Source organism: Octopus bimaculoides, chromosome 18 (genome assembly GCF_046866305.1).
Source record: "Octopus bimaculoides isolate indiv1 chromosome 18, ASM4686630v1, whole genome shotgun sequence".
Lineage (NCBI taxonomy): Eukaryota > Metazoa > Mollusca > Cephalopoda > Octopoda > Octopodidae > Octopus > Octopus bimaculoides.
The window spans coordinates 45,796,400-45,820,720 of record NC_142945.1 but is presented as its reverse complement, the minus strand read 5'-3'; the positions used below and the strand labels follow the sequence as shown (position 1 = coordinate 45,820,720).

Sequence of the window (24,321 nt, the reverse complement as noted above, 5' to 3'; positions counted from 1 at the left end):
GAATAGAAATATAATAGAAGAACTTTCTAGAGAAATATTAATGCTGTTGTATTGTACCCTTGAGCAAGGCTATTAACCCTGTTTGCTTCAATCTCTGTCAATGATAAATCAGATTCAATTCCACTGCATGGTTCATTGATTAGAGATAGCAAATGACAAATAATTACTGGCAACATGTAATTGTCTAAAAGTTATTCCAGCTTGCATTAGAAAATTGAAGTACAAGGAAATTAACATTTGTTTAATTAGCAGCTAATATTATGGAAATCTAGTGTTGGAAGAACTGATAGGATTGCCTATGTTTTCAATAATGAGGCATCAGTTTTTGACCAAGAGAATGACAATTCTTCAACTTTACCTCCTGCCTCTTCAAGAAATGGACAGACATGTCACTAAATTGAAGAAAAACATATAAAAACTGTTTACAAATTTACAATTATTAAATTCCCCTAACAGAAAAGAATTCTAAAATATGATAAACGTGAAACATTATTAAAAATGGATTAAACAAAAGTTCACAGCAAAATCAGTTTTTATAGCACGTGTAGACAGAAATAGAGAAACTAGATGATAAAAATAATGAGTTTGGTATTATTCATATGTTCTGTCTGTCTTCATACTATAAAATTATAATAATGTATATTTAAATAATAAACATTAAGTTGATGAACTTAGTTACTGTTGATGGTGTTCTTACACAGCTGGATGCGTAAATTGAGCAAAAGTCTACAGAACAAAGGGTTGATAATATCAGTGTTAATTCTGATGCTGTGCTAAGACATTTAATTCATGTCATTGCAGTCCATTAAAGATATAAAAAATTACACTAAGCAAATACATCAGCAACTGTGTATAATTAATGAAAATGAAAGAAGGAAGAAATGCTTGAGTTCAAATTTTCATAAAAGCATAAAAATTAAGGCTTAGTATTGTCTCAAGTAACAGTGGCACCACCAATCATCATCATCATTACCAGCACCATCATTATCAACATCTTTATCATGTAATCTAAAGACACAGTGACTTAAACAAATTTAAGAAATCTCTGAATAAGGAGTAAAGAGAGAAAAATTTTTTAAATGGTTTATACAAGTTCAATCCCAGTTGTATATCCTATTCATACCGAGACATTGTAGTTGGCTAAACACTTAGCAATAGTTGTCAATTACTTTTTTACAGCCCTGGGTCAATCATTTTCATGGCTTTTCAAGAGAGGATTCTTACATTGAATTTCTCTGAATTGTAGCTTTAATATAATTAAAGGCAAGAGTGAAGTTAGCTAGTTACTAATTAGAACAGAAACTAAACGCAGAAAAATCTTTAGCCATTCGCTTTTCTAGTTTGTAGTTGAAATCTTATTTATCTTATTTATGTCAGCCTTACCTTGCATCATTTTTGTGGGGTCAGTAGAATAAGTATTTAAATATGTTAGGGGTATGGTGATCTAATCAGCTATATCTTTTCTCTTTTCAGCAATTGGTCTTCTGAGAAATCATTAGGAATACATGAATACTACAGGTTATATTTTTTTTACCTCAATGTTAGAAGAACTGCATAAGGATTCTAGATTTTTTTTTTTTAAATGTTCTCAACTGTTTTTCAGACAACTTATCAAAATAAAGAATACAATATAGAAAGACAGAGATAGATGCAGACAGATAGATACATAGATAGATTGTGAGAGAGAGAGAGAGAATTTTAAGTTGAAAGTAAATGAATATGAAAGTCATTGTTAGATAACTGAATGCTACTTCACTGATTTTTTTCTTTTCTTTTTTTTTACTGTTTTTTTTTTTTTTTTTTCAGACAGGCTATTTTCTTTCATAAAAAATGCTGCTTTTAAGATGATTACTTCCAGCTTCACCACTACACTAATTTACAAAAGCTCGTTAATGTAAACCTGCCACGGCTAAGTCTATAGACAATTATGGACTACAGACATACATTCAATCGAATGCAAATTATAATAATAATAATAATAATAATAATGATTTCTTAACAACAATAATTATAATAAATATGAAAAGAGAAAAATTAAAAGAAACACTCAAGTTTGTATAGGTGTAAATCTATTCTGCTTTTCCTGCTCATAATCTGGCTTTCCATTATCATCATCATTATCATGATGCTCTCTTCAACATGTTACACAGCCATAGAAGACGAAGTGTAATTAAAAAAAAAATGTAATAAAGACAAATACTATTTTCATTATCAACAATCCACTGTCATCATCGTCACAACTAGTCATCACCGTCATCAATATCAACCATTTACATAGCATCTGGAATGAAGAAAGACCAGCAAATGAGAGAGAGAGAGAGAGGAATCATATTGTTTATGATAAAAGAATGGAAAATGAACAGGTAAACTGATATTGATGAAATGATGGAGGAGGAGGAGGAGGAGGAGGAGGAGAGATTGGTCTGTACTCAAAAAGATTTACTGCTGCTGATGGTAGTTGAATTTGTTGATAAAGACAGAGAAAACACATTGACTACACAAACTATTGTTGAAAATGATGTTTTGTAGAAGTGATAGTACAGACAGAAGTGGTGATATCTGTGGTTAACAGTTGGTGGCATTGAGGCCGCTGGTCTGTAGAGGTGACATTGTTGGTATGTGGTCAAAGGGTTAGGTAGTAGAAGTTCTGATGGGTAGTAATTGTGTAATTTCTGACGGTGGCTCCAATAAGTATGTTGAGACTGATTATTGCTAATTTATTTACAAAGATCTTGGCATAATGAGCATTAACAGTTGATGAAATGAGTCTGGGACATTTACCCTCCCATGGACAATAACCCCATCCAAGGACAATTACCCTGGAGGACAATAGATGATGACTTAAAACATTTTAATATATTAGAGAGGAGGTAATTAACCAAGTGGGGTAATTGTCCTAGGGGGTAATTGCCCTGATACACAATGAGATACCCAAACTCTCCATGCATGTATTATAGTGCATTGTTGTACCATTCAAAACTTTTTATTCTTTACTTTTATAATAATTATATAAAGGTGATATTTTGATACAAATATTAAAGTCCAAGGAAGGAACTATTTCAAAGAGCTGTAATCATGCTTCTGATACCCATTAACTGCTCCGTACAAAGCAGAAGTGGTACTACCCTAATCAAGGTAGCTTATATCACTGGTCTCAGAATTGGAAAATTTACCTCTGTTGCATTAAATATTATACCTTGAAGATAAACTTCAGTGAAATTAAAGATGTTTTGCATTCTTAAACCAAAGCTGAACCGTGTGTGGGGAAAAAAAATATCCTGTCACAGTAATAATAGAATTTTTGTGTTGCAAAAGACAATAGCCAGAAGTTGGGAAATTGAAAAACATAATAATTGTAAATCATTTACCAGTTGTTTCTTACGGACATAAAAATAAGAAACAATTTTGCTGCAAACTCTATCATCAAAAAAAAAAAACAAAAACAAAAAAAGCCATTCATGACCAATAGCAATTATTAACAATTTTTCTTTCTTTCAAAAATTTGATCTTTCTATTGTAATTGCTGGTGGAGATGGTTGACACCTCTCGCTTACAATGCCTTTCTTCATATTTCAACAACAAAAGGTTTTTTTGTTTTTTTTTCACTTTGTGAAATCTAACAGTAAAAGGTTGGTTTGTCATTATTATTGCTGCGCGGTTTTGTTTGAAGGAAATTAACAGTTGTTTTTACCAAAAATATGGTACATGTGACAACAAATGCGCAGTGTTCAGTGACATAATTAAACTACTACTACTACTACTGCTTCTTCTTCTTCTGTGGCTACTACTACTAGTACTCCTCCTCCTACTGCTATTACTACTATCACCACCACTATAACCATTATTATTATGAAGGTGGTGAGCTGGCAGAAACATTAACACATCGGGTGAAATGCCTAGCGGTATTTCGTCTGCCGCTACATTCTGAGTTCAAATTCTGCCGAGGTCAACTTTACCTTTCATCCTTTCGGGGTCGATTAAATAAATACCAGTTATGCACTAGGGTCGATGTAATCGACTTAATCTCTTTGTCTGTCCTTGTTTGTCCCCTTTATGTTTAGCCCCAAAATCTTCTCTTTGTAAGCATTTGGGTCAGGCCTCCAGTTTGAGGACAACTTCTTCCTTTTCTCCCACCAGTCTCAAGACCCTGCAAAAACCCATGGGCACTAATTTTTCTCCAGATTAAAAGATATATTAAAAAAACAAAAAAAACAATAATCATTTGTGAATCATCACAGTTGCGCTCCACCCAGGGGCGGAGCAGTTTTACAACTTAGCCAGATGAAAAACGGAATTGCCCATTGTGTTTTTGCAGTGGATCTGTGATGGATGAGAGAAAGAAAACAAGTCTTAGGGTTATCTTTACACCAGAAACTTGATTCAAACATTTGTAAAACCAAGCAACAAATCTACTAAGAAACAAATCTACTAAGCAACAAATCTACTAAGCAACAAATCTACTACTGAAGAACTTGCAATTTGCTTCCATGGAATTTGTTTCTCTTCAGTTTCACTCATAAAACTTGAGTCAACCTCAGGCTATGATCGAAGATACTTGCATAAAGTGCCCCACAATGGGATTGATCTTAAAATAAATCACATGATTGTGAAGCAAACTTTTTAATCAGTATGGCCATATAGGAGAGTTTTTGCATAATCACTCAGTCTGTTCAATGCAAATATTCCACAGTGAAATTCTTTGTTGCATTTAAAATGGCATCTCTTTGGTTACAATCTAATTTTTAGCTGACTTATCAAGAAAGGTTCAGATGACTAACCATGAACTTGTAGGCATGGTTTTGATAGAGATGGTGTAAAATGGTTACTGATAAAGATGGAGGTAGGTTGGGGGACATCAGTTTAAGTTATATCTGATGGCATATGGATAGCAGTAACAACAACAACAATGACGATAAATCTCTCTGCTAAGGTAATGTTTAAATAATTCTGTTGGAGCACTGTGAAGTTTTCCTTTTATTTCTCTGTATGTATTCCATAGATAAATATCCTCGCTGGATATACAAACTCAAACAGTGGTTGAACAGGTCAATGAAAGGTTCACTGAAGACACAGATATAATTTCTATTTTACTAACAGGAATGTTATCAAATCCTGCAGATCTAGTTATAACTAGTATGTGAACTATTGGAACAAATTTGTTCACCTTTCCTAACACTAACCACTTACTTGTCAACTCCAAACGGTGCCTACTTTCAGTTACATAATTAGAAAGAAACTCACATTCTACACTGTCTCTTCTAACCATTGATACACCAATCTCTATGATTCTGAATTCCCCAACTCTATGCTAATTTTACTTACACCAACCTAATATACAAGCTTCCACCTTTCTGTACTTCCACTTCTTACCACAAAGCTTTTCCTCCTTGAACTTCACTTAACATTTTTGTTAATCATTTTTCCCCCTAGATTGCATCCTACTGGAATTTCCTCTTAACAACCAACAATTCCACTTCTATATTAAAAGCACTGATGTTCATCTGACCACCACTGGCTACCAGATATTGTTGTTATTATTATTATTATTATTATTATTATTATTATTATTACAGCCAGGCTCCAATCTGGGCCACAACAATAAAGTTACTTCTCAATCCATCATCACTGCCTCGAGGTCCTAGATGCATTCCAGGCCAGTGTCAGCAATCAAGTTGTTGATGTAAGTGTGACAATGTTTTCCTCTTTTTATATCATCACCATGAAGTAGGTTCCACAAAACTGATTTGCATGCTTCCAGTTCAGGTTGGCACAACTGTCTTTGCCTGATCTTCTCGTTAACTTTCAGCAAGTCTCCATAAAGTTAGAAAGTTGGACCTGCCAAAAGATGTTACCTGCATAGAATACAACCAAACAGACATGGTTGCGTGGTAAGAAGCTTGCTTCCCAAACAACATGGTTCCAGATTCAGACTTACTGTGTGACATCTTGGGCAAGTGTCTTCTACTATTGCCTTGGGCTGACCAAAGCCTTATGAGTGAATCTGGTAGATAGAAGCTAAAAGAAGCCTATTGTATATATTAAAAATGTACTGGAGTTGGATCATTCAACTAAGAAATTCTCCAAGCTAGTAGTGCTCCAGCATGGCCACAGTGTAATGACTGAAACAAGTAAAAGATAAAAGATAAACTGCCACTGTCCACTGGATGCCGAAAATCACATTGAAGTTCTCCAACCACTACTGTTCACCACATTAATCATAAAAAAAAAAAAAACTCCATGAGCAGTGTTCTTTCCCAGTTTCTGATACACAAATAAATATAATATTGGAAAACTCAATTTCTGAAATTTGCTTTGAATTCAAGTGTTTACAAGTAATATATTCACCATCTTCACCTTCCATATACCCATATTTATCATTTTCGGCTGGCATATATCCATATCCTTTACACCTGATTCTCAAAATTCCTTACTTTCATTTGATACCTACCCACATTCACCATTTTCACCTGATACATACCTGTATTCCCAATTTTTACCTGACACACAGTCATCATTTTCACCTGCCATACAATTACATACCTTATTTTCACCTGAGAATATTAAGAGACAATTCTTACAAAAGGTAACACTCATTTTGTATCATGGAAAAAAAAAAGAATTGACGATGATGATAATGATTTGATGCCTATATACTCCTTAGTTTTACTTGACATGTATCCACATTCACCATTTTCATCTGATATATACCTATATTTTTTATTTTCACCTGACATATACCTATATTCCTTATTTTCACCTGCCATTTACCTGTATTCCTATTTTCACCTAACATGTATATGTATTTCCTCTGTTTAATCTGATACATACTCCTTTTCATATCTGTAAGTTCAACACAAAAACTTCTACTCTATAATGGTAGGTAAAATGAACAAACAACATTTAAATTCATAAAAACTGAATATTAAAAAAACAAAGTCAAAATATTTAAGTTTTCATTATCAGCTAATTTTGATTGTTGATGACTAACCCATTTATTCTGATGACAACTGATTAGCTTAATTAAAATATGTGAGTAAGGGTGTGTACATATATGTTTATTCAAATTGTTCACTTCAAAAAGATGTGAATTATTTATTATTAAAGATGTTAGGATGTTAGAAATTGGAGTGTTGATGAAAAAATACTAACCTGGGATTAACAGAACACTAATACGCATAAATCCTAAACCTTGACAGTATTTTATGAAACACTATCTAACTTTGATTTCATGGGATTAAACAGGATATAAGATTGTCTCAGTTAATATTAGTATGTTACATATTTCTAATAGCTGCAGCTGGGGCATGTAAAATTAAATGTATTGCCAAGTTTTAAAAAACCCTAAAAAACTGGCACTCATCAGTTACGATGCTGAGGATCCCACTTGATCTGATGAATGGAACAGCCTGCTCATGAAATTAATGTGCAAGTGACTGAGTATTCCACAGACACATGTACCCTTAATATAGTTCTCCGAGAGGTTCACCATGACACAGAATGTAACAAGGCTGGTCCTTTGAAATACAGGTACTACTCATTTTTTACCAGCTGAGTGAGCTGAAGCAATGTGAAATAAAGTGACTTGCTCAAGGACACACAGTGCCATTGGGAATTGAACTCAGGACATTACAATCCTGAGCTGAATACCCTAACCACTGAGCCACACACCTTCACTATTCCCAAGTACATAATACACACCCTCACAGACAATTGAGGCAGTTGGCCATGTCTGTAATCATTTCATTTTACTTCTGAAAAAAAAGATGAAGTAAAAATGACGTAATGATGATACAACTTAACACCAAGAACTGAAATTGCCAGGAATGTTTCTAAAATACTTAAAGACTCATTAAAACTATGCTGGAAATCTTGTTCTATTTGATATCAAAAAAAAAAAAAAAGAATAGAAGTATATTAAATGTATTTATTGTAGTCACCAATAAGACACTGTGAGTTTATTGTCCCTGTCTTTGTTATTCAACAAAATAAAGACAGGAACAGCAGTCTATGATGATGTAATGACTGTCCATCAGATGAATACATACAAGAAATGCTAACAACCTAATTTTAACTCTTAACAAGCTGGAGGAATTAGAGAACTAATGGAATAACAAAGTAAGCAAATGGTAACTTATAAATCTAATTAACCCTCCAAATGTGTTGGCTATTTACTTAGTGGAAAGTTCTAGAATTCAATAATGAACATTTAAATTACTTTACACTAGAATTTCCTTCCCAAACATATATCTATAAACTCTGTTATGCTATACAAATTCAAGGAAAATTAATGAGCTTGTTTAATTAATATCACCTTCAACAAACATTGTTCTTTGCTGCATGAAGAGAAATAGCCACTCTGCAGACCTAACACTTTTTCTATGGTTTAACATGTAAAAAAGATCTTGCAAAATAATTTTTGAGACATGTTGGCTCTTACTGAGAAAACTTATGTTCAAAGACATTTCATTTGTAATCCTCCAATATTTCTCATACATAATGTATCTAAACCAACATTTACTTTTTATTCTTTTAATGGTCACAGTCATAGGACTGTGACCATGCTGGAGCACTACATTAACTTATTTTCTATTGGTTTTGTTATCACTTTATGGCAAGAAGTTGGTCTATGATTGAGTTTGCAGTAGCTGATCTTCTCCGAGTTTATCTGGAATAATTTTAGATACAATAAAAAGAAAAAGAAAAGGATTACATTCTAATTTGACATTTTTGTAAATTAGACTTACTCAAACTATGTTTCTTATTTCTTTACTGCCCACAAGGGGCTACATACAGAGGGGACAAACAAGGTCAGACAAAGGGATTAAGTCGATTATATTGACCCCAGTGCGTAACTGGTACTTAATTTATCGACCCCGAAAGGATGAAAGGCAAAGTTGACCTCGGTGGAATTTGAACTCAGAATGTAACGGCAGACGAAATACCGCTAATCATTTCGCCCGGCATGCTAACGTTTCTGCCAGCTTGCTACACAAACTATGTTTCACAGACCTATTTTCACACTGGTTAAATATATATCCAAGCTTAACTGTATCTGTGACATAAAAACATGGTGTTTAAAGATAGGACACATCATCATATGCGTCCTTTTTTAAAAAGAAACAAAAAAACCCAGGTGTAATTTGAAAATGATTTGGCAATCAACCAGTGGTGTGGAGGCTCCCTTGGCTTGTTAAGTGAGATCATTTGTTATTAGCTATAATTACAGTGCTGACAGTGATTCTGAATAATAATGAGATATGGTTTTAAATTGATTAAGGAATTGCAGATTTACATGGTCTTGACATTCACTCAAATCTACATCCTTGCTATCCATTCATTTTTTTTTTCCTTTATGTCAATAATCACCTAATCCGTCTTGTTGATATGATAGAATGGGGGAATGATTTGATTCAGTGTATTATGGCTGGATGGTGTTGCATCCCTGAGCTGCTTCACAAGCAAGGGACTTTTTACTACTCTGAGAGCACAGAGCTATGGGATGCAATGTTCACTAGGAATGTAAATGTGGCAACACTGTCTTTTTTGTTTTTTTGCTCAAAGAATCTAATACAAAGAAGTGGAAATAACATCTTCATTCCCCACTTCACCCCCCCCCCCCACAGGTAAATTAAGGCAGTGAATGAGCTGAGTCATTAGAATATAGAGAGATTGTCTTAAAGTAATTGATTCTACTCTCGACACACTGAGTTCAAATAGAGCTGAGTTCTCCTTTTGCCTTCCATCTTTTTAGAATTGATAATTGATAAATAAAGTACCAGTCCTTTTCCTTCCCTTTCTTTTGGCCTGTATCCCCTCCTGGAAGAAATTAGCTGTTGTTGCACTTGGAGCGGGGTGGTTCTTTTAGGTCTAAAAGTTGCCAAAGACATGCCATATATCACAAGGTGATCTTATGCTTCCATCAGGAGTTGGTAGTCCAAGACAATGCTAGACAATAAACACACAGACACAGACACACACTCATCTGAGGGCTTCATCAGGCACTGGAGCAAGAGATGTGTTTAAGATGGTGAAACAGAAAACTAGGCCGAAGGACAAATCTATAAGTGAAGAATAGATGAGTACATCAATGGTATAGTATGGGGAGATTCTTAGTTTTGTCTCAGTTGACAAAGATATCATTGAATATAGGTATACGTATGTGAATGTATGTATGTGTAAACATATATATGCAAACACATGTTTCTGTCTATTACTTCCACCCAGGAGAGTTGACCCAAGGTACCTCTCAGTTGGTCTAAACCTAAGATCATCTTCATGTAAAGTGTTTAGGTTAATGAAATGTGAGAAATAAGATGTTTAAGAGAGTTGATAAAGGGAATGTCAAGGAAGCTATGAGTGAATAATATGTTATTTTTATATGTTCTGATTATATATATATATATATATATATATATATATATATATATATATATATAATCATCATCATCATCGTTTAACGTCCGCTTTCCATGCTAGCATGGGTTGGACAATTTGACTGAGGACTGGTGAACCAGATGGCTACACCAGGCTCCAATCTGATTTGGCAGAGTTTCTACAGGTGGATGCCCTTCCTAATGCCAACCACTCCGAGAGTGTAGTGGGTGCTTTTACGTGCCGCCTGCACAGGAGCCAGTCCAGCAGCACTAGCAACGATCTCGCTCGAATATCTTTTCACGTGCTACCGGCACAAGTGCCAGGAAGGCGACACTGGTAACGATCACACTCAAATGGTGCTATATATATATATATATATATATATATATATATATATATATATATAGTTGGAATGTTTTAATCTCAGTGAAGAAATCAAAAGAAACATTTGAAACAAGCTGCTGGTTTACTTTTAACAGATATAACACTTTTGAAGGGGTCTGTTTTCTCTAGTTTACAGAGCGCAACAAAAGAGATTTGATGAAGAATTTCAGCATCTGGTATATACATAAGTGAAATGATTGAGTGTCATTTTGTTGTTGATCATAAGTGATTGTTCACATGGTAGGAACTGATTTTTATCTCTGGTAAACTAAAAGAGAAATAAATTCCTCATTGGACACTATTTAGATAGAGCTAAACAAGTTATATTTCACATATCTTCTCATATTCTGCATGTTGGATATACATCCAAGCTTCCATGTATATATTACATGAAGAAATGGTATTAATGTTCTGAATATAAAATAACCAAAATAACACCAATGTTATTAAGATGAGTGAACATGATAGTGTTTAAGGTTCAGGAAATAAGGAAACAATCTGAAGAAGTGTTTATGCTGTTGATGAAATAGTCAGACATAACGAAAATAGAAAAACAAAAACAAATGAGGTGATGTGGTACACAAGTTAATTGTACACTGGAAATAAACTTGGCCAACTTGGAAGTAAGTAATAAATATTCTGGTAACATACATCTTACATGTCAAGAAGTTGATTAAAGAAACAACATGATTTAACTTTAATGGCATCAAAGGAATCTGGTAAATACTGAATCAATTTAATGAGTTTTTCTAGTGTGATATTCTGAAATTCATTAATGGCTATGAATAAATTGCAGTTAATTTTATAAGTTTATGCTAATTATCCTGCATTGTGGTACTTGAAACATTTACCGTGTTAAATATTCAAAACACACTAAATAATACTAGGAAAGACACTGGAAGTGAACAACATATGAGACAAAACATGAGAGAATGAATAAAGTTTAAGGTGGAGGGCAGCTGAGTGGATCTCACTTCCTCTTCTTAATTTCTCAGACCCCAAGCCAAAGATGACCCTTCAATTATTATCATTATCATATCATCATCATCACCATCATTATTATTATTATCATTATTGTTGTTGTTGTTATAATAAAGGTGACGAGCTGGCAGAATCATTAGAATGCAGGACAAAATGTTCAGCAGCATTTCATCTGACTTCATGTTCTGAGTTCAAATTCCGCCGAAGTTGATTTTGCCTTTCATCCTTTCAGGGTCGATAAATTAAGTACCAGTCAAATTTTGGCCTTGTGCCTTTAGTAACAAAGGATTATTATTATTATTATTATTATGTGAAGGCACATGGCTCAGTGGTTAGAGCATCGAGCTTACAGTTGTGAGGTTGTGAGTTCGAATCCCAGACCGGGCTGCGTGTTGTGTTCTTGAGCAAGACACTTTATTTCACGTTCCTCCAATTCTTGCAGCTGTAGAAATGAGTTGTGACGTCATTGGTGCCAAGCTGTATCGGCCCCTTTGCCTTTCCCTTGGATAACATCAGTGGCATGGGGAGGAGAGGCTGCTATGCATGGGCGACTGCTGGTCTTCCATAAACAACCTTGTCCGGACTTGTGCCTGGGAGGGTTACTTTCTAGGGGCAATCCCATGGTCAGTCTTGACCGAAGGGGGTCTCAGTATTGTTATTAGGGTGGCAAGCTGGCAGAATCATTTGAATACTGGATGAAATGCTTAGCTGCATTTCATCTGCTGCTACTTTTTGAGTTCAAATTCTGCTGAGGTCGACTTTGCTGTTCATCCTTTTGGGGCTTATAAATTACCTTTTGAGTACAGGGGTTGATATAATCAACTTAACCCCTCCCCACCAAATTGTAGGCCTCGTGCCTATAGTAAAAAGGGTTATTATTATAATTATTATTATTATTATTATTATTATTAAGGCAGCAAGGTGGCAGAATCATTAGAACGCTGGGCGAAATGCTTAACAGTATTTTGTCTGCTGCTACATTCAGAGTTCAAATTGACACATCCCTTCCCCTAAAATAGCTGGCCTTGTGGCAAAATTCGAAACCATTATTATTATTATTATTATTATTATTATTATTATTATTATTATGAAATTAAACGAATAATCAACTTCTACACACATTCTGGATAATTTACTGACGAGGATAAATCCATTTACCATAAAAGTAAGGTCTGATCATAACTTGAAGTCTTTATATTCTGCATGAAATCTAAACTTGTTAAAATACATTTGTGTGGGTTTTTTTTACATACTATAAAGAGAAATATATACCTTAACAAGTGTAATGTTTCAGCTTTAATAAACTTCACTGATACCTTACAATCATTCATGTATTTTTCTACACCATATTTTTCACTATCAAAAACACAGCTCTGTAATTTGCTGAAAAGTTCTCATGTAATTTTTTTTTCTTTGGCACCACAAAAAAAATAATAATAAATAGATAAATAAAAATAGCTATAAAGTATATAAATTACATAGTGCACCTTGCTTTTTATTTCTCTTGTTTATGTACTGTAATGTATGTTTAATGAGTGCAATTATAAACAGACCATAAATGGCAAATATTAATGAAAAAATTTACAAGTGATGATAACGTCTTCAATATTCCCCCGACATAGATATATAGGCTACAATTTAGCCAAAACAAAAATAAACGATAATGCAGAATGGTAAATTAGAAAGTTTTGTGGGTTTTTTTGTTTTTGTACACTCTTCATTATTGTGTATTTGCACACCTGGCCGCAGCATAGCTGAGTGGTGAAGAAGTTTACTTCAGAATCCTGTTGTTCTAAGTTTGACTACCACAGGTGACATCTTGGGGAAAGTACATTTTAATATAATTTCAAGTAGTGCTCCACCCTTATTGCCCTTATGAATGTAATTGGGATGAAGACACTGGGAACTGGGCCTGAAATTTAAAGGGACGGTCTTGCCACACTTTATGACATGCTGCATTTTTCTAAAATTTATGTTAAGGGTACATGTGTCCCCAAAACATTCAGCACTGAAACTAGTGGAGAAGCATTTAATTATTTACATACAAACATTCACACATGTATACATATATAAATAAACACAAACAAGTATGTGTGTTCATGCATGTTTAACTATATATATATATACCTGCATGAAATATATGTGTGTATGTACATAATTTATCAAAGTGACACTAACTTCAAATTTTCACTGGCAGCAACTTGGTAGTTCATGTGTAGTGTTTTTTTTTTGTATGTGTGTATGTGTAGCAACTTACGATGGTTCATTCAGTCATACAACCAGTGTAGTAATTAAACTTGACAACATCATGTGCATTCAGTACTTCATTGAATAGTATTTTTTTTTTTACTTGTATAATGAAGATTTATATATATATATATATATATATATATATATATATATATATATATCTGTGTGTGTGTGTGTGTTATAGAACTAAAATAATTTATACATCTATACACATATGTATGAATGTATGTATATATGTATGTATATATATACATATATATTTATATGTAAAAATATTCTATAATTATAAACATAATTATAATAAGAGGTCAGCTAATTGCTTCGCCATGTACCGAATTTAGAAATAGGAACTTGATTAATTAATTAATTTTACCCTTCTATTATTAATATTGAAATTATTTATATATAAATGTAGATATCTAAATATATGTGTATATATGTGTGTGTGTGTGTATATATATATATAAATGTAGATATCTAAATATACATATATATGTGTATATATGTGTGTGTATACATGTATATATATATATATATATATATATATACATATATACACACAAATGCACACAAATGTGTATAATATCATCTTAACATACTTGCTACATTTTCACAAGAAACTGTAATGAAATCTTTTTTCTGTTAAGATTGAAAGAATATGGAGCAAATGTGTGTGTGCATGTATATATATATATATATATATATATATATATATATATATATATATATATATATACACACATTATATACCATTAATATATATCATTGATTGCTATATGTTTGTAGATGCGTGTTGTACAAACAGAATTGCTATCTGATGAAAGTAACTTTAATATTCCTTACAGACAGAGAAGTTCAACATTAAAACTGAAGGTGATGGTAGCTTACATTTTTTCTTTGTAAACAAGAGTAAAGTTATAAATAGGGAAGTTTATGTATTTATATGTGTACTTGTGTGGGTATATATGTATGTGTGTGTGTGTGTATATGTGTGTGTGTGTGTGTGTGTGTGTGTGTGTTTGTTAATTCACAGTTGCAATGTATTTGTTATTCATATAGATGTGTAGGTTTATACATACACATGAATGTAAAATTTAATACAGTTTCTTACTCGCAAGCTGTAAAAGACCCCCGTATGTACAAGACACATGCACTTTTGAAAACATGTTTTTTGCCTCTGTATATTTGTAACAATATACACACACTCATACACACACAGACACACAACATGCACACACACACATAACATGCACACACACACACATTCACTGATGTGTTCACACCCACATCCACCGACAGTGAAACTGACGACGGAACCAGAAGTGTTACTGAAAGTACAGAGGTGCATCGAGTAAAACCAAAATGAAAGTAGAACTGAGGGTGGGAGGTGGGGGGGGCAACAACTTTTTGGAAGGTATTGGGGGTGGGGTGGAAGGGAGGGGGAACAAAAGTAATGAAGCTGAAGAGAGAAGATAAGGTGTGAACATGTTTCATAATTGGGAGAAATATATGTTGATTGTGGGGTATGCGTAAATTGGGGTGGGTGTGTACGGCATTCCATTAACAGTTAATTTAGGGATAATTTGTAATAACACACTAATGCACAATGTTGGAAATTTATTGAAGTAGAGGGAGAAAGAGAGAGAGTACGAGAAAACAGAAAGAAAGAGATAAACGTAGAGTGATGAGGATGAGGAGGAGAAGGATGAGGAGGAGAATGAACTGAGAGAAATTTATTAATGGGAAGTGTATAACCAGAGAGATTAGCCTACACTCAGTAGATTGATATTTAAGTGAGTCTATACATGTGAGTGGTTGTGTGTATGTGTGCATGTGTGTGTGTGTATATATATATATATATATATATATATATATATATATATATATATATATATAAATATATATATATATATATGTAATATATATATAACTATACACATACAGATATATATACATACATACACACACACACACACACATATATATATATATATACATACACATACATATATATATATATATATATATATATATATATATATACACACTTTACATTTACATATATATGTTTACACAAGCATATATTATATATATATATGTTATATATTAATATATATACACACACACACCTTTATATATATATATATATATATATATATATATATATATATATATATATATATATATATATATATATACATACACTTCATCTTTATATGTGTGTGTGTATATATATATATATATATATATATATATATATATATATATACACACACAAACATACAGTTTACTTTTATATATATATATATATTTATATATTTACACATAGAGACATAGATAGGTTTAGAGAGGCACAAGCATACATGAGGATGTGTGTGTATGCGCTGCATGTGTCTGTATGTGCACATGTACATGAGAAGATTTTGAACCCACCTCTTAGTGTTGTCGTTATATTTTGGCCCATGTATTTTCTGACGGCCAAAGCAGTCCAGGTAAGTTGAAGAATAAACCTGATCGAAGATGTATATTTTGGTTGGGGAAATATCACAACAACAGCAGCAACAGCAGAAGCAGCGGCGGTAGTGGTGATGGTGGTTGGGGCGGTGGTGGCTGTGGTGGTAGTGGTGGTGGTACTGCTGGTGGCGGCGATGGTGGGGGGTTGTAGTGACAGTAGCAGTGGTATCGACAGAAACACGCTCAGCAGAAGTGGCATGCGAAACAACTGTGTATGTGAAGTGGGAGAGCTGATGATTTGGGATCACTTCTTAGACTCTTGTAGTTAAGGTATTAACAGCTGTTGGTGTATGAACTTATTAAGGAAAGCACTGACAACAATGACAATATGAGCAAAATTGCTGTACACTCAGGCATCACAACTTTATATTTTTTCCCAATGTTTTGGGAAATCAGAGCAAAATAATCTTGAATGGTATGTGGTTTATTATCACAGATTCCTACTGAAACTCATCTCTTTCTCTCTCTCTCTCTCATTCTCACTCACACACTTTGTCTTTCTCTCTCTCTCTCTCTCTCTCTCTCCATTATTTATACATATATACACACATTCTCACACACATACTCACTCATTCTCACAAAACTCATTCAGAAAATACATTTCATAAATGCAAGAAAAAACAGAAAATTTATGTGGAAGTATAAGATGAGGAGTAAAACAAAATTGACCCATGTCTACTTCGAGTTTATAATTGAAGGATTACTTGATTATAATTACACTCAATTAACATCTGAGAAGAACCACAAACCATATTTAAAAGAAGAAAAAAAAAATTGGAGAGAAGAAAAAAAGAATAAAAAACGTATAATTTTTGTGTCAATTTTCACCTTTATTGAGAAGTTTAAAAAAATGCAAAAATAAAAAGAAAGAGAAAATAAAATACCTGGATGCTTCTTTTTCCAAAGAAATATCTCTTATGATGAAGTTTTGAGAACATATAATTCCAACATGACACAAAGGTAAATATTTAGTAAAAATATTTGTAAAAATATGCTTGGAAATAAACAAAAATTTTAAGTAAAAGTACCCACATTTGAACTCATTTTATATATATTTATATACACACCTGCATATACATACATATTTATTAATTATATATATATAAATATTTGTCTGTATATATATATATATATATATATATATGCATACAAATATATGTATTAATGCATGTGTATGCGTGTGTGTGTGTATACATATTTATATATTTATATTTTACTAAGTTAAATTGTCCAAGGATTTAGGTGCGCAGTCAATCGTATACCAATTATTGGAATAGAGCGTTTGTGTATTGTATTGATTTAATCATTAAAACATGTCTACACATGATATAAATATTATGCATTGATAATTAAACATATGTACATTGATATATATATAATAGTATTTAATGCATCTATTATATATTTCTACACATGTGTGGAGTGGGGCTATTCAAAGAATATTACAAAAGCTACACAGATGGCAGGAATATATTGAAAGTTTCAGTGTGGAGTTGCAGTAATTTTACTGATCTAGAATCCTAACAGCTGGTAACAACAAATGTATTCTTCAGTTGACAGATATATTTTTTGAAATTCATTTATACATTTTTCTTCGGAATTCAAATTGTGGATATGTGTGTGTGTATGTGTAAATGCATGCACGTGTTTCGCAGTGTGTTGTCTCTTCAGAAAGTTATCCATGATATAAGAAAACTGTAACCAAGTGGAAAATTTTAGTAGCAGTTTGAACAACTCGTAAAAGACAGGTAACACATGTTCAGGTAGCACGCTGCTCGGATTATTTTGGTTTAAAATCTTCTTTCACTCATCAATAAATATTTCATGAGTAATTTTCACTCTACCCAGCTATGATTTCCATTATTTGCTGTGTGGCTGTTATTTTATGCTTCCTTTAGAGTGATACAACATATATGATATACTTGGAATATTTCAAAATTTCTAAGTTTGCTTTTATCTAATATTTCTTCCATAAAGTTAAAAAGGAGAAATCAAAGAAGAAGCAAACAATGAGAAACTTCAGGTGGGCTATCAATTTTATAGTCTGTTTTTCATTCTCAGGGTGGTTCTTTTACAATGTTATCTCTTCTTATTCTAAAATTCTTTCTAATACCTTCCGCTTAGTTTCCAATTTCCACTCTAATAATTGCACAAAGTGTATGTGTGCATATGCATATGTGTGTGTAAGTGTGTGTGTGTGCATATATACATACATACACACATGCGTACATATAGGTATATATATTTATGTATGTATATGTATATATCTATGTATAAATGTAGTTACCTAGGCTGTTAGAGCAACCTCACAGTTGGAAGGTATTAATAGCAGTAAAGAAGTTGTAGTGTTTGGTAGAAGAGCTTTGTATAAGAAAGAGCATCAGACACACATAGCTCTATGTGTGTGCACGCACGTGTGTCTGTGTGTGTGTGTGTGTGTGTGTGTGTCAGAGAGAGAGAGAGAGAGAGAGAGAGAGAGAGAGAGTTGATTTCATCATGTATGTTGTGTTGCAGGTAGTGTGAGAAGCATCGCTAAACTAGATAGCCAGCCAGCAGCAGCAGTGGTGGTAGATAACATAGCTGATGTGGTTGACGCAGGAATAAGAAGAACTATATCGTGGAATGGAAAACAAAAACAGTCCTGTGGAAGAACAGAGGATGGAACAGAAGACATGTAGATAGATAAGCTGGTTAATGTAGGAGGCAGGCAGAGAAGTAATATTTAGTTCAATACCTTGTGTGGCCAAATTAATTAGAGGACTAATACTAACTCAAATTATACAATCTGATTAAGTAACTAATGATCTGATTTCAAGTGAAACAAAAATAAATAATGACAATAATAATCCTCTCTTTTATAGGCTCAAGGCCTGAAATTTTTGATGGTGGGTACTAAATAATAATAGTAATAATAATAATAATAATAATAATAATAATAATAATGATAATAATAATTCTGTCTACTATAGGCACAAGGCCTGAAATTTGTGGGTAGAGAGATAGTTGATTACATCAACCCCAGTACTTAATTTATCGACCCTGAAAGAATGAAAGGCAAAGTCAACCTTCGCGGAATTTGAACCCAGGATGTAAAGATGGATGAAATGCCACAAAAAATATCTGGTGTGCTAACGATTCTGCCACATTGCCGCATTTAATAACACTTTCTACCAAAGGCACAAGATGCTGAAATTTTGGTGGAGGGGACTAGTTGATTGCACTGATGTCAGTGTTAAACAGATACTTATTTTATCAACTCCAAAAGGAAGAAAGGCAAAGTTGACCTTGGTGGAATTTGAACTCAGAACACAAAGATAGATGAAATACCTCTTAGCATTTTGCTTGGCATGCTAATGATTATGCCAGCTCACTGCTTTAATAATAATAATAATAATAATAATAATAATAATAATAATCTTTTCTACCATAGACACAAGGTCTGAAATTTTGGCGGATGAAATTAGTTGATCCCATTGACCCCCACTGTTTAACTGGTACTTAATTTATTTACCCCAAAAGGATGAAAGGCAAAGTCGACCTTGGTGGAATTTGAACTCAGAATGTAGATGCAGATGAAATACAGCTAAGCATTTCACCCGGCATGTTAACGGTTCTGCTTGTAATTGATTATTATACAGCATAGATTTGGACAGGCCATGGTGGAAAAGTTATAAGTAACTCTTTTACTTGTTCCAGTCATTTAGTTGAGCAAATCGACCCCAGGACTTATTCTTTGTAAGCCTAGTACTTATTCTGTAGGTCTCTATTGCCAAACCGCTAAGTTACGGGGACGTAAACACACCAGCATCGGTTGTCAAGAGATGTTGGGGGGGGGGGGGTGACAAACACAGAAACACAAACACATATATATACATATACATTTATACGACAAGCTTCTTTCAGTTTCCATCTACTAAATCCACTCACAAGGCTTTGGTTGGCCCGAAGCTATAGTAGAAGACACTTGCCCAAGGTGCCACGAAGTGGGACCGAACCCGGACCCATGTGGTTCGTAAGCAAGCTACTTACCACACAGCCACTCCTGCACCTGTGAATAAAGTTTGGGTTGATATAACAAATCAATATGTAATAAAGGGGACATATTGTTTAAATATTTACACTTATTAAACACCTATAGATATATAAATGTGTGTGCTTATATATATATATATATATATATATGTATATATATATATATATATTTATACACACAAATACATGCACACATATGTACACACACACACACACACACACATATATATATATATATATATATATATATATATATATATATATGCATGTATATATATACATATATAGATAGATATATATATATATATACTGCTATCTGTTGGAGTTTTAGCACTTTAGCTGCTATTTCTGAACTTCGGTATGTGGTGAAGCAACTGTTGCTGATCCCTTAATTATGTTTATATATATATATATGTATATACACGCTCAATTATAAGTTTTTATACACACACACACACAATTACAGGTGCAGGAGTGGCTGTGTGATATGTAGCTTGCTTACTAACCACATAGTTCTGGGTTCAGTCCCACTGTTTAGCACCTTGGGCAAATGTTTTCTACTATAGCTTCAGGCTGACCAAAGCCTTGTGAGTGGATTTGGTAGATGGAAATGAAAGAAGCCTGTCATATATATATATATGTGTGTGTGTGTGTGTGTGTGTGTGTGTGTGTGCATGCGTATAAGTTTGTGTGTCTGTGTTTGTCACCACCAACATCACTTGACAACCGATGCTGGTGTGTTAACATCCCTGTAACTTAGCAGTTTGGCAAAAGAGACCAATAGAATATGTACTAGGCTTATAATGAACAAATCCTAGGGTCGATTTCTCTAAAAAGGCAGTGCTCCAACATGGCCACAGTCAAATGACTGAAACAAGTGAAAGAACAAAAGAATATATATATATATATATAGATATATACACATACACACACACATTATATGTATAGGCAAATCCAAAATATAAAAAAAAAACAAGAATAGAACAACAAAAGTCAATTGAGGTACAGAGTGAATATATGAAATTGATGGTCAGTGAGAGTTTTGGTCGGAAAAGTTGGAATGGAAGTAACATTTTAAGCATGACTATTCATTAAATAGAGGAAGAAAGTCCTGAGTGGAGGAAAATGATGACGGAGCATGTGTGTCATTACATAATTAAAAAATAACTGACTGATACCCAACATTAAGTTATATATTTATACACACATGTATATATACATATATATTTATGTAAACATTTATAAATGTGTGTGTTTGTAAGTATATGATTATAAACATTTATATAAATGTTCATATGGGTTTGTACAAACATGAGTATATTTATGTCAATACGGACACACATAAATAGCTATGTATCTAATAACTACAAACATGAATATATATATGCATACATTATATATATATATATATATATATATATATATATATATATATATATATATATATATATATATATATATATATATATATATATATATATATATATATATATATATATATATATATATAAATATAAATATATATATATAGGCACAGGAGTGGCCGTGTGGTAAGAAGCTTGCTTTCTAACCACATAGTTCCGGGTTCAGTTCCACTGCATGGCACCTTGGGCAAGTGTCTTCTACTATAGCCTCACACTGACCAAAGCCTTGTAAGTGGATATGGTAGATAGAAACTGAGAGAAGCCTGCCGTATATATATATATATATATATATATATATATATATATATATATATATATTACATATATATATATATTTACATATATACATATTTACATATATATATATATATATATATAAATAGATGTGTGTATTTTTCCCTTTGTTTGCAATAACATGGAAAAAATAGATAAATAGTTACCAAGGTAGAAAAAAATCACCCAAGTAAAAAAGGAGTAACACCTTGTTTTTAAAGGTAGAAACTCTGGGTTTGTGTGAAATATTTTGTATATCATCATCATCATCGTTTAACGTCCGCTTTCCATGCTAGCATAGGTTGGACAATTTGACTGAGGACTGGCAAGCCAGAAAGCTGCACCAGGCTCCAATCTGGTGTGGCAGAGTTTCTACAGCTGGATGCCCTTCCTAATGCCAACCACTCCGAGAGTGTAGTGGGTGCTTTTACATGCCACCGGCACGAGGTCCAGTCACACGGTACTGATGGAGTTAAATGCAGGTGTTATTCAAATTCTTTTATTTCTGACACACGTTTTGAAGATATCATTGAACTCAGACTGTAAATATACACAACTAAATACTGTAAGCTATCTTGTTGGTCACTCTACTAGTTCTACCAACTTTCTTTAACATATTGTATTAATTCCCTCTCTCTCTCTCACACACACACACACACACACACACATATGAATATATGTAAATTGGAACAAAACCAATAGCGCATTATGCTGATATAGGTTAGTTGAATATTAGGACATGTCTTTTGGTAATGGTTTAGTCTGATGTCATCCCTGATCCAGCAGACTGGTGATCAATGCCATTCCATCTTTGAACATTACAACTTTTCCTCAACCATTGTGTATGATATGATATCCAATATATCCTTGTTTTGCTTCAGATAATAATGTGCTGAACATGACTGGACTGCTATTTCTAGCTGGTCAAGCTGCTAAATAGAAAGTCTCCTTCATTGGTTCGTATTTCATTTGGTTGAGGTAACTGGTTAATGCCAAGAGTCAACTGCCAGTAAAAACATATTTTGCAATGCTACATGCTGTGTCTCAACTGCTGTAGATTAGGATTAAACCAAACATCAAAAGAAGAGTAAAGGATTGCATCAAATAGATTAAGAATTGAGAAAATGAAATAAAATAAGACTTACAAAATAAGCCGAATAAAAGATAGAAGATTAAATATACAACATATTTAATCTCATGAAACATGATATATATTTATATAAATATAAATATAAGATTTCCTAATCCACCTCTTGCTTCATTCAAGCATGCCCATAACTTCTGTTCCTTACTGGGCTGTAGTTGCCTCCACTCCTGGCTTTTCTTGTTCCACCCTTCGTTCCTGCCCTCTCTGTTACATCTGTCCATTCGTCACTGACACCACTTCCCTCACAGGATCCAACTGCCCACCACACCTTCCACATTTCTGATTCCTTCACCTGCCTCTCTACTGGTATAATCTACTTCTTAAAATGCTCTCTCTGCAATACCATGTGCATCAGTGAAACCAGCGACCATTTAACTGACTGGTTCACGGATCAACTTTGTGACACTCCGCTTGGTAACCAAGCCTCTGACTCTCACCGTTTCTGCTCCATGGACCACTCATCACACTATCTCACAGTGTTTGGATTGGCTTTACACGATGGAAGTGCTAGCTTTAAGTTTTGTAGAGAGAAGCATTTTATTTTTGTCTCCAAAACCACACCCATGCTCAATGCACCATCCATCTTCCTTCAACATCTCCTCTGACACACAACACATGTACACATATACTGCATGCACAGTCAACCATTAATGACATAAAACACAGACAGCAATATTAATATCAAAATACATGAACAAACATATATATATATATATATATATATATATATATATATATAGGGGGAGAATTCACAAAAAAAAAACCAAAAGATGAAGACAGGTAGTGTAGACAACAAACAGATGTATTAGTATAACACTTGGGAAGTGAAAAAATCTTTAACGTTTCGAGCCTACACTCTTCCAGTCTTTGTGAATGTACGTGTTACAGTCTTTGTGAATGTTTGTGAAATGCAGTCTTTACCTTTTTCTTGTCCTTTCTTGT

At 33.3% G+C, this 24,321-nt stretch overlaps 1 protein-coding gene and 1 long non-coding RNA gene across 21 annotated transcripts in view; one reads left to right on the top strand and one right to left on the bottom strand.

Annotated features, from left to right (window-relative positions):
• Positions 1–24,321, bottom strand: part of LOC106874003 (Kv channel-interacting protein 4) — a 484,491-nt gene that overhangs the window by 122,912 nt on the left and 337,258 nt on the right. For 2 of the 20 annotated variants that reach the window (XM_052974213.2, XM_052974214.2), the window contains exon 1: positions 16,423–16,968. The exons of 16 other annotated variants lie outside the window; for them this stretch is intronic. In XM_052974213.2, coding sequence (XP_052830173.2) covers positions 16,423–16,702 — 280 coding nt within the window. In that variant the 5' untranslated portion in view covers positions 16,703–16,968. Of the gene's footprint in view, positions 1–16,422; positions 16,969–24,321 lie in introns of those variants that run through there. 2 more of the 20 variants (XM_052974215.2, XM_052974216.2) reach the window with 2 other exon arrangements.
• LOC149132056 (uncharacterized) overlaps positions 16,962–24,321 on the top strand; it is a 19,207-nt gene continuing 11,847 nt past the window's right edge. Inside the window, exon 1 of the long non-coding RNA XR_016245027.1 lies at positions 16,962–17,463. This is a non-coding gene — a long non-coding RNA (uncharacterized LOC149132056). The remainder of the gene's footprint in view (positions 17,464–24,321) is intronic.